The sequence below is a fragment of the Podarcis gaigeae genome (genome assembly GCF_964106915.1).
Source record: "Podarcis gaigeae genome assembly, chromosome: 3".
In the NCBI taxonomy this organism is placed as follows: domain Eukaryota; kingdom Metazoa; phylum Chordata; class Lepidosauria; order Squamata; family Lacertidae; genus Podarcis; species Podarcis gaigeae.
Window position 1 is genome coordinate 60,231,967 of NC_139680.1, and position 12,164 is coordinate 60,244,130.

General features: G+C 42.1%; 1 protein-coding gene and 1 long non-coding RNA gene across 5 annotated transcripts in view; both read left to right on the forward strand.

Annotated features, from left to right (window-relative positions):
* The window catches only part of MYB (MYB proto-oncogene, transcription factor), a 36,091-nt gene extending 29,083 nt beyond the window's left edge, over positions 1 to 7,008 (forward strand). For all 3 annotated transcript variants that reach the window (XM_083731649.1, XM_083731650.1, XM_083731651.1), the window contains one exon: positions 5,499 to 7,008. In XM_083731649.1, coding sequence (XP_083587775.1) covers positions 5,499 to 5,615 — 117 coding nt within the window. In that variant the 3' untranslated portion in view covers positions 5,616 to 7,008. The remainder of the gene's footprint in view (positions 1 to 5,498) is intronic.
* A 1,896-nt stretch (positions 7,009 to 8,904) lies between these two features.
* Positions 8,905 to 12,164, forward strand: part of LOC310841137 — a 77,689-nt gene continuing 74,429 nt past the window's right edge. For both annotated transcript variants that reach the window (XR_014562371.1, XR_014562372.1), the window contains exon 1: positions 8,905 to 9,408. This is a non-coding gene — a long non-coding RNA (uncharacterized lncRNA). The remainder of the gene's footprint in view (positions 9,409 to 12,164) is intronic.

A 12,164-nucleotide genomic window follows, 5' to 3' on the forward strand; every position in this document is an offset into this window, starting at 1 on the left:
CGACATTATTTATGAAATAATGGAGGACAGCTCCACACACCAGGAAAAAACACACCACAGTAGTGAATATGTGACTTGCAGACATACAGCATGGTATATTTCCACTGTCTTGTGAAGCTGCAAAGATAAATAGTACAGCAGTTGCTCATATGGTAATAATCCCCTTCTGGACAAGAGCATTAGAGCATCTACTTCTATAGAGATGAGCCAACAAAATATTTAAAATCTTTTATTACTCCTTAAGCAAATAGCATTTGCTCTGAGTAAATGAAGTAGAATTGGCTTATTACCTTAACTAGAATTTTGCATTCGACTTTTATTACCACAGAATTGATAAATGGCTGGTGAATGAGCTTTCTTCCTGTTCCAGTCATGAAGACAACCTTGGGGTTGTCACTTTTCAAAAGTTGTTCTGATCCTTAGATGTGCAAACTCAGTAAAAGATTGTGTGTACACTGGGAGAAGTCACCTTCCCTCCTACTCAAAGAGGCAATCGGAGATTGTCATTCAAGAGGCAAGAGCAGAGGAAGAGCATAAGAACACTTTCTCATTCTCATTCTGTAGGTTTATCCTCCCATTTGCTCCAGTAGGCCCATTCAATTTAACCCCGTAACAGCAAACTGGGAGGGGGGGGGTATTCTGACCATATGACTGTGTGGTCTGCTACAACATCGCTATGCTGAACAATAATGGATGCTAGCTTTGAGTTCCCGGTTGTGTCTGTTTCCTTTAGGACGCTCTTTGTGCAGGGGTCATTTTGACAAAGTAATCATATTGTGGTATGTCTTGGGATTCTTCCCTGGGTAAAGCTTCCATGAAACTACAGATCATTTTTTCCCACCTAAAACTTGGAAATATTGCTGCAGAACAAGCCCTGAGTTAATAAATGGATTGCAGGCTGTGGCCCCTTAAAATTACTGAGGAGAAAGGATAGCTATCAGTCTCACTATGAATACAACCCTGAACGTTTGTTAGTAGCCTTGCTGTTGAATTCAGGAAGCCTAGTCGGCAACCATTTTGTTTTCAGAAGAGTGCTTCATTGTAAAACAATCAGGTCAGTGTTCTGCTCATTTGCATCTGTTCAAGTACAGAGTGGCTGAAGACAATGCACTAATCACAGCAGACTTCAGTGAACCAAATGTTTATGTTGGCCTGAGGTAAAATCCAACTCCAATTAAAAAGTGATTCCTAAATTTCACTCCAAGTGGAAACCACCATCTTGAATGGGGAATTCACAACCATTGGTATAAATTGTATAATATGTGAGCTTTTCGTTTGGGATTCAGAAACCAAACCTTCACCTTTACGCACTTTGCCTATTATAAAGGGGGAAGGTGTCCTTTTAAAAAAAAAGGCAATCCCACCTACCAAATATGTTTTGACTATATGTGATTTTGGCTTGAGGCATGACCCCCAGAATATAGCGCGTGCGCCCCAGTCACTTGAGAGTTTCACTGTATTACTTATTCCCACTTTTCTTCCTTGAGTGCTTCCTACTTACAAGAAAGCATAATGTGTGAATCAGTCTTTACAGTGTGTGAGTGAAGGAAAGCACCTTGGCACAGCCTTGCCTTGTTTCTCTCTTTTCCCTAGAGGGGTCACTTTCCTTTAAAGTGCTTTAACTGGATAGCCCAGTTAAAGCTTTGACAATCTGTTTACTGTTCACTCTTCCCTGGGGCAACAGAAGGCAGGTTACAGGATAAGTGAGATAATTGCCTTGATAGAAGAAGGATGTTCTTGTAGGATTACTGATGTGGCAAAATGAACCAAGGGTGACACAGCTGAAAATACAACATGGCTTGATAATTATATATCAACGTGGCATAAACATACTGTATGAAAGTTGCCTTTCTTACCCACAGTTTTAACTTTTGAAGTAGCTTTGGAAACTGTTAACTTTTAAAATCTGATGTGAAAGAACAAATTGATTGCTTTAGCAATATTTGCAGTGGATTAGTACCAAACATAACAGACTCATATAATCCAGAGACCTGATCCGAAACATGTAGCCAGCTAATGATTTTTTCCTGGTTTGGGGCTAAATTGCCTTTAATAATACACTCAGAGCCCGCTGGCACAAGCTAGCAAAAAGTAGCCATACATAAAACCAATGGAACAGGAGTCACATGGCAAGCATTGTTGGTTGTACATTGGTGTTTCGTGCAGCACTCTCTCACGGATGGTAATGAGAAATTTGTCCTGTGGCAGCTTGTGAGAGGTACAGCATGTGGGAAGTGGCCATTGCTGATGAGTGGAGCATCTTGAGGGGGGGGGGGGAAGCAGAGGTGCAACTGGGTTATTAACACTCACATCCCACAAAAGTGCTTGCAAGGGGATGAGATGCATTGGAAGATGCTGCTGCTGCTGCTGAGCAGCACACCCCTGTCCAGAAATGTGTGTCTGTTTGTGTTTTGTGTTTGTATGTATGTACCAAGTATGGAAGTGGAGCTTTTTCATTTTTGAAAACTTTCGTGTATGTCTGTGAAACCACCTTCTAAAACTGGCAGACCAGAGATCTGGGCAATTGCCTCCCCCCCCCCCCAATAGCAATGTTCTTTTATGGCACTAGAGGTGCCATTTGGGCCTATGTGTGTTGGATTTGATGCATGTAACCCTGTTCGAATACTAGCTGATGCACCAAGGGTGTTGGAAGTAGGAGAGGTGCTCTCAGGCAGATTGGAAAGGGATTATCTCCTTCCACTGCTACACACAGGGACCTTGTAAGGGAGAGCACCATCCAGAGTATTTTCAGAGGTGACTGCCCAGCCTTTGTTTACACACAGAGAGAGAATTGTGGTAAGCCATAGGGTGTGACTGTCTCTGGTTACTATCAGGTCACTGTATGCTTTCAATGAATTCTGATCCCTGCCCACTTCTGCATGTTTAAGATAATGGAAGTGAGTTACTGTTCATATGGTCCCTTATCATGAGAAGAAGAAGCAGCCACACAAGAGCATCTGCCTATCACTTTCTGTTTTACTTCAGAATATAATTTATTTATTTTATATGAACAATTTCCACCTTCCACCAGAAGAATGGACCCAATGCAGGCTGCAAAGCACATACACTACATGAAAAACAGTCAAACCATTCCAGAGAATAATGTATTCCTAACACACTCATTAACTGCAAGAAGATCAAACCAATCCATTCTTAAGGAAATCAGCCCTGAGTGCTCACTGGAAGGACAGATCGTGAAGCTGAGGCTCCAATACTTTGGCCACTTCATGAGAAGAGAAGATGCCCTGGAAAAGACGAGATAGTTGGACAGTGTTCTTGAAGCTACTAACATGAGTTTGACCAAACTGCGGGAGGCAGTGGAAGACAGGAGTGCCTGGCGTGCTCTGGTCCATGGGGTCACGAAGAGTCGGACATGACTAAAAGACTAAACAACAACAAAGAGAAAAATTAAAGAGTTGCAAAGAGCCCATAGTGTAAGGCAAATGTTGTCATTCCCTTCCACAGAGCTTAAGCGATTCAGATATCCCCATGCCTAACCTAGACACCCTTCAGCAGTAAGATCCATTTTTGCCTATGTACTGTTTTACAAAAATACCTCCATCATTCCAGCAGTGGTTGCTTTCTCCCGAGTGGATCTGAGTTGTTGAGCTTACAACAAAGACTGAAATTAGCCAAGGCATGCCAAGTTCCCCAAAGGGGTGGAGATTGTTCACTGAAATCATAGCAGAGGAAACAGCAGCAGTGTGGTGGCATATCTGCAATGTGAAAAGTATGTCACACCTGCCCTTGGCTGCGGTTTGAAGAGACAGAGGCCCATGTTGCAGAGAAAGCAAAATAAACAGGGTGCCCTGTGTCAGACTTTTATGAACTGCTTAAATACCAAAGTGTGTATCATGTGGAAATGCAAAAGGTGGATTAATAAATGGATGACCTAGTCTAGCAAGGATCTTATGATGTTCTTAGGCTCACAGAAGCTCTTCAAAGAGACGGTATTTCGAACAGTTCTTCCCACCCGATTCCTCTTCCACAAAGATCTTGTCCTTTGTTCCCTCCCTGCTGTCGTGTAAATTACCACCCTGAGAATTGTGATCTGACATAAGTGTGCTTAGAATTTTGAAAGAGATTGAGTGTTGTGTGGAAGTTTATACATTGCTGCATCAAAACTGCAAGTTCTGGTAGTAATATAGTACATAAGGGGGGGGGGCAAGGTGGAGAAGAAGAAAAATATATCTGTATTTACACATTCCATAGAGTGCTGAAATTTTTGCCCTCCTATTGGCTTGGGGCACCAAGACATTTTGCCTGTCTCAAGAACAAGCAAATGACTGAGATGCCACCCTGGTTACAGATATGTTTATCTCCGGGCAACACAGCACTGAGGAGGGGTTCCAATCTTTGTAAATGCCACAAAAACAAACGATATTAAATTATGGCTAAAAAACTTGTTTCTCTCAGCAGACTGGTTCCCATCCCCACCCCCCGGTACCTTTCACAGTGGGACATTTACCTCCAGCTATGTGCTAACATACTTTTGAAGTTACCTGAAATAAACTGAGCTAGTTATTAACTTGAGTCCAGAGCTGTCTGTGTGAACCCTCACTTTGGACTAGGCTATGCAAGTTGGGCACAGTCACCGTGCTTTCAGCCCACAAGTTCAGCAACTGTCTACTAGGGAACTTGTGGCCCTCCAGATGTTCTAGGAATTCATCTCCCACCAGCCCTAAGCAGCATAGCCCAATGGCCAGCATTGCTATGAAAGCTGTAGGCTAGCAACAAATGGAAGTCGGCTCCGGTTCTACATCGTGCAAGAGCAACTTGCCTCGTGGGGCAGAGCCAGGCAACAACCCTTTGACAGCAATATCCATGCTGCTTACTGGGTGAGAGGCCAGTGAGGTTGCAGGTGGAGCCAATCTGGCAGTCCTGCTAGTGTACCCAAACAGCCCCAGCCTCACTGTCGCCCTCTTCTCCTCCTGGTAAGCAGCCATGCCACTGCCAGGAGGCTATTGCTGTGGCTCTGCTCCACTGGGGTGGGCTGCTCCTGACATGGTACTTGCTGCCAGCTAAACCCCTTTTAATATGCTTCCGGAGGCCTATCGCTGTTGGGTTGCTTCTTAAGCCTATTTACATCTCAGGGGCTCTCAGAAACACTAGGATTGGCTTCAACACAACATTCCTAGACGTTGCTTCCAGTGGCAAGTCTGTCAAACCCATTTGTAGACTAACACTGTAGCCACCAAAATTTTCAAAGCACCCCTCCAAAAAAGAATCATGGCAATGGTGCTTTCCTGAGGGTCCTGAGAATTGTAGCTCAGTTCCTGGGTTTCTTGTGGGGGGATATGCACTCTGAATGGGCTTTAAAGGTATTGTGTGTATGCAGACCCCATGACTTAAGTCCTCTGTAATGCCACGCTTGGAGATGACTCGAGCACAGAGGACAATTCTGCAACACCAACCCTGGGAAGGTGCAGATTTACAGGAATAACTGGATTGTGCCACAGCTTCTAAAACAATTTATTCCTTTTTATTTTTGTTTCTAGCATTTTAGCAACACATGGGATTCAGCATTTTGTGGGAAGACAGAGGATCAGCTGAGCTTCTCGGATCCTGCACGCAAGCATATGAACGCATTCTCGACTCGAACTCTGGTCATGTGAAAAAGAGTCTTCCAATAAGCATTATGTTTTCTTTTCAAAACACTTCCACTTGATTTGGACTTACCGTTCCTCTACATGGGAGAAAAACCTTTTTCGTTGTTGTTGTTGTTGTTGTGGTACAACATTTGGGAGCAGCACAAAGTGCATTCAGTCACAAAAGCATATATGTGTATATATTGTTCATGTTGGATCTCACCCAACTTAAAAAAAGAAAAGGAAGAAAATAATTCTGTTTGTTGTTGATGCTTACCTAAACTCTTAGGTATTGAATTTTATGCAATTAATTATTAATAATGTGAATGCCGATTTCTTTCTTTTTTAAAAAGTGATTTTTAAATGATTTTATATATATATATATATATATTAAAAAACTTTTTGGGAGATCAAATGGACCAGTATTAATTCAGTGAGGAGTTGCCACATGAGTTCCCATACCTGTGAGGATGCTTGCTGAGTTTTCCTTCTTTCTTTGAAGAGCTGGCACTCCATCAGTAGCATCATCAGTCACTGAACAAATGTCTCGGTATGAAATACTGCAAGAAAAGCATTACTGCAAATGCTGATCTAAAGGTGTAGGCTGGGGGCCAATCCAGACTGGCAATGGTCACATAGCTATACTGTTTGAAGAACTGTTCCACTCATTAGAACTGTAGACTGTTTACGTGTGTATGTTGTTGTTTTTTAATTAGCTTGCTTTAAAAAAATTATTACGGTATGAAACATAGTTTTATGAGAACAAATTATATTTTTTATCCAGTAATTTAATTTTGTAAATGTCAAATGGGTTTTGTTCTATTTTTGGTTTGGTTGGTTTTTGTTTTGCAGGGGGGGGTTGATTTTTTTCTGGTGCAGATTTACACCATGTAGATGGGCAAGGCCATAGAGCTTTATAAACGAAAGAGAAACCTGGGGTGGGGGGTAGCAAACTTAACTATGCACTAGCATTTCTGACTTTGGAAACATTACTGCTTTTTAACCCCCTACCTGGCCCTCCCTTTTTTTTTGCAAGCAATACTTTAAAACACTGTTCTTGGGAGATTTTATGTGCCTATATGTGTGCTCATGGGTTTGCAACAACATAGAATGCAAACTCCAGCTATTTGGGAGATCCTAGTCTTTCTTGCTGCTTCTACTCTTGTTTCACGTGTAGTCTAAATAGTCCCTAACATGGATTCCATACACAAAAACTTTTTTTAAAAAAAAAAATGTATGTCTTTTGGACTGCCATATCAAACTTTTCCCAGTACTAAGAGAAGGTTGCTTCTTTTTCTTATAATGGATTCTGAATTTGCTGCCTTAATAGAATTAGGTGCAGCTTTTCCTGCACTTAACTTTTTATAAGACACTGTACTTACTGCCTTGTAGATAAATAAAGCGTGCCGTTTTGTAAAAACCTACTGTTTGTTTAAATGCACTTGAGTTTTAATATATTTGGGGGAGAGAAGTGGGGGGGAAAGTAATCTTGCCACATCCGTCTGTTCATTGAGCAGATCTTGCAAAGTAACAAGATGCCCTTCTACCCAGAACTCAAAACATTGGGAGCCCACAGAACCGTATCAAGGCTTGAAATTTCCCATCAAGTTGGGACAGGCCAGTTCTACAATGGATATTTGAGTTAGATCTTGTTGTTTAAATAAATTATTCTATACCATTCAGAACATTATCATATATACTCAAGTATAAGCCGACCCTAATATAAGCCGAGGCACCTAATTTTACCCAAAAAAAGCTAGGAAAACTCGAGTATAAGCCGGTTCACCACACCACAAACCTCCAAGTGGGCTAGTGTGTGGGTGTGTGGGTGCATGCATGCGCACACGGCAGAGGGGGCTTCTCTCCCCCCTCACCCCTTCCGCCCCCCCCCCGCCTACCTAGGGTGCTGCCAAGAGGCAGAGGCTGGTGGCGGCAGTGGCGGAGGAAGAACAAGCAGCCCAAAAGGGCTGCTTTCGGGCTGCTCGTTCCTCCTCCTCTGCCAACAACAGCCTCAGCCGCTGGAAATGTGTTTGAGTGAGACCCTCAAGTATAAAAGTCAAGGGGGGCTTTTTCAGCATAAAAAATGCTGGAAATGTTGGCTTATACACGAGTATATACGGTATTTCCATTCAGTGTGGGTATGTCTGTGTGTAGAACAGGATGGGGCTCATATAGTGCAGAACAACAAAATATGGCTTGGTGCCTGAGTCCTTGTATCTTTCCAGGTTCTGCTGGGGAAAACTACTGCCTGCATGCTAGTGATTCATTTTCCTGAATAATTAAATATGCATGTTGAATGGAATGTACTTATCCTAGTTCAAAAATGGATATCAGTATACACTCAGGTGCAGAAGGCCCATGTGTGTATTTTGCACAACATTTTAAACAAGACAAAATCCAATCAGCATCTCAAGAGTGTAACAAGGAAAAATTGACTACAGTGCGCTTCATGGCGTATTTTGTAGTTGGGCCTGTATACCTCCCCCACTATTGAGTAGGTTCTGTTTGCCCCAAGCCAAAGAATACAAAAAATAAAAGCCAAATGCCGATACAAGCTGCAATTTGAACCTCAAAATTGCTTCTTTTCTCATATGGCTCAACTTTTAATTGAAGTCAAGTTTGAGGTGCCTCATGACCAGCATATTGGCATGCCATAATCTTCTGAACAGCTAAGGATATATCCCATACTTTGAAAGAAAGTTATCACATGTCATATGACACTGCTGCTGTCCTCACTATTTTTTTAAAAAGCCCTTTCATGGCACAAAACACTTTAATATATAATGTATCCTCACAACAACCCTGGGAGGGAAATCATTTCACAAGCAAGGCATTGGACGTGGACCGGCTCTACCCCCACCCAAAAATGGTGGTGGTGGTGGGGAGACAATTTAAAGGTGAGAAGTGGACCTTTCTCACCCTCAATGGACCTTTCCAACCCTTCCATGGGTGCCTCCCCATCCATCGCCTCCAAAATCACCTCATCATGCCCCAACATGGCAATAATCGAGGTTATAAAATAAGCTATGCTAAAAGAGGTTTGTTTGTTTGGTCAGTCAGTTTTTTGTTTGTAAGCGAGTCGTGGGTAGGGGGGTACCATGGGTTGTCACAGATACAAAGTCTCTCTCATTTTCTTGACTAGACGTTTACCATGCTTCCTCACTATTTCAGTTTGTTGATTTTCTTTTCTATTTCACACCCAGCATCAACCTGTCCTCACTTTCATAGCTTTGCCCAACTTCCTCCTTTGACCTGAGGGGCATGCCAGGGGGGTGCTGCTTCACCTTTCCCACTTTGAGGCACTGCAACAGGGTGCTTTTAACAGCTTCTCAAAAGTCCCTGTTCCAAAATGCCACAGAAACATGGGCACAGCTGCCCACCCTCGTAATCTGGTGAACTGGGTTCGCGTCTCCGCTCCTCCACATGCAGCTGCTGGGTGACCTTGGGCTAGTCACACTTCTCTGAAGTCTCTCAGCCCCACTCACCTCACAGAGTGTTTGTTGTGGGGAGGAAGGGAAAGGAGAATGTTAGCCGCTTTGAGACTCCTGAAGGGGAGTGATAAGGCGAGATATCAAATCCAAATCCAAACTCCTAAATCAATAAAAATACATAGCTAACAGCTTCTGCCCTCCCCAACAGAAGGCCTGCTGCCACTAACAAAAGTCCTGGCTGATGTTTTTGTCTTCCAATATGCTTTGGGCCTGACAGGGTGCTTTAAGGCAGCTTCTGCCAACTCTCAAAGAGAGAAAGTAGCCCTCACGGAGACCTTTTGTTTGAAAAGAACATGGAGGCCAGGCATCGCTCGCTAATTGACTTGCAGGTAGGGATGGAAGTTTCTTATTTTTCTAATCTTAAATTTTCCACATTTCCATACCAGTTCATTGTTGTTGTTTTTCAGAAGGGGGGGGGGAGTCTTCATGGAAATTTTTTAGCATTTGAGTACGAATTTCTCCTAAGACACATTTGTAAGAGCAATTTCCCCAATGCAATTCATTTTTTTTATTATGCTTCCAGTAACATATATATTTTAATGCACACTTTACCTCAGAATATGCATTTTTTTACACATCTCAGCTTGAGAGCTGCATTGCAAAATCCAGAGAACTGCACATTTTCAAAGATGACTGTGTATTTGTTTCGTTAGGGTCGTTCACTTTTAAATGAGAAATGAATCTACAATACAAATCAGCACACATCTCACCTACCCCAAAGCCAGCAACATAAAATCAATATAAAGCTATCATAAGAATTTGCAAATGGAAAAGATATTTGGTGAGAGTTTTCAGAACAGCAAGAATGCATACCTGTCATACGTTGAAAAGTTTGGGGAAGTGAAAAATGCCTTCACTGGCACCTAAAAATTCATAACATAAGGACCAGTCAAGTCTACTGTATGAGGTAGCTATTCCAGAAATTACTCCAGTCATAATATGGTTCGATGCCAAACAAACCTGTATTATTTAATTAGTACAAGCAATATATTGTACATATCAAATATATAGAAGCTATATTTAGGGAAACAGTTCCATAAATAAAAGTAAAAGAATGTTGACAAAATATTAGGAAGAACTTGATGAAGTTTGAGCCATCAGTTGATAGAACAGAAGGAAATGGACACTTTTTCACTGAAGCAGAGGCTGGTGGGAAGGTTGCATTCAGCTGTTTTACTCAGAGTAGATCCACTGAAATTAATGAACATGACCAAGTTAGGTCAATTAATTTCTATAAGTCTACTCTGGATAAAATTTAATCCTGGATGGCAAACTTCAATAGGGGCTGTATAGTAATGGGCTTCCTGCATTGGGAGAGGGATGGGCTCAGGACCATTGAGGTCCTTTTCAACTCTATAATTGTAAAGGTGGTGTCTCCCCTTCGCAGTAACTCTGGCACGGTCAGCTTGGTATTTACAGTATTTATTACATATGTACAAGAAACAGCTACAGTTCAGAATTATGAATCTGAACCCGTTGAGTCAGATTCAGGGAGTTGAATCCTTCAATTCCCGCGCCAATAAAGTAGGCATGGGAATCATGCGACGTCTTTGATCCTTACGTTTCATTTCCCTCCTTGTCTGTGCTGATGTGAAAGCAACCTCCCTTCCAGAGTCTGAGCTCCCTTCCTGAGCCTCTGGGTGGTTGAAGAGCTCCACAGCATCCCCGAGCCCCTGCTCCCCCTCTTCTGTCACTTGCTTCTCCGGATTCTCCCTGACAATAATTCTACGTAAGGGCATTGTTAGAGAGGGGCCCATGCCCCTGGTCTTTTGGACTGGGCTCCATATCTCATGTCCCATCATATATATAAATAATCTACAGACATACACACTTGCAGAGCTGATGTATTTGTCATGCAGATTTGTTTCATAGTCATGTGCCCTCTTTTAAATATGTAGGAATGTCCCTGATTCTATGACTGGGCTGGTCCAGGAGTGGCCCTGGCAGTCAACAATCTACTAGATTAATTGTCTTCAACAGGTGAGCCAGGACCCACTACGGAGTTGCAACATGACCTAAAATGGGTCACAACAGCCCTAAAGACATGGTAAAAAAGAGAAGTGGGTGTCCACATGCACATTTGGGTTAAAGGTGGTCTTGGGTCTGCAAAGGTTGAAGACAACTTTAAACTACAACAGCAACCCAATAGGTGTGCAGGATACAATGCAGGACTTTTGCAGATCATATACAGGTCCATTGTACAACAGTTCCTGTCAAATTCACAACTGCAAAACTACACAAAGCAATAAAGTTAAGTTAACATAAATAGTAAAGGAGGTACTTTGTGTCTTAATTCATGATAAATCACCCAGGTGGTTTCATGTTAGCTTTTCTGGATCTGTGCCTACGGAGAATGATGGTGTGTGCGAAGTGTGATGTCACTACTTTCCATATATATGTATGGTGATTAATCTTCATCAGGCATGCTTTTACAGAGCTCCTAGTGAGGCAATGTTTTCAACATTACATCAGTAATTTTTAATCCTGATTGTTTCAGTTGCCCTGGAGAACTCACAAAATTAAGCCGTTACAATGCTAGCCCAATCATGTACAGAATTTGTTAATTGCCATATATATACTGTTATTGCATGCATGCATGCGTACATACATACATACATACATAATAAGTATGTGGCATGGAAATCAAGTAGCTGCATATTCAGATTTATTTAGTAATGTGCCCATGGAACTGACATTCACAAAAACACCCCAAATGAGCCTGCAATATATATGTGTGTGTGTATTAGCAATCTGTTTGGGAGGCTAGCACTCTAATGCATGCACAGAGCTCCCCAGCCAGAGTGCTGTTCTTTGGAGAGACCACTCTGCATGCGTCCCCATTCATTTCAGTCTAGGAACATCAGCAGACACAAACCAATGGGGATGTTATAGAGCAGTAAGAAGTGCACACTTAGATACACACGCATCAAACTCTAGATTGTGGGGCATGTGTTCATTTTGACATCAATATTTACAAGTTTCAAGGAGCAAAGATGTTGCCTTTATTTTATTATTGCTTTCTAGTTACAGGCTCTTCTTGATATCTCTGGGTACAAAAACACTTGAAATGTGTTTGTTGCAACTC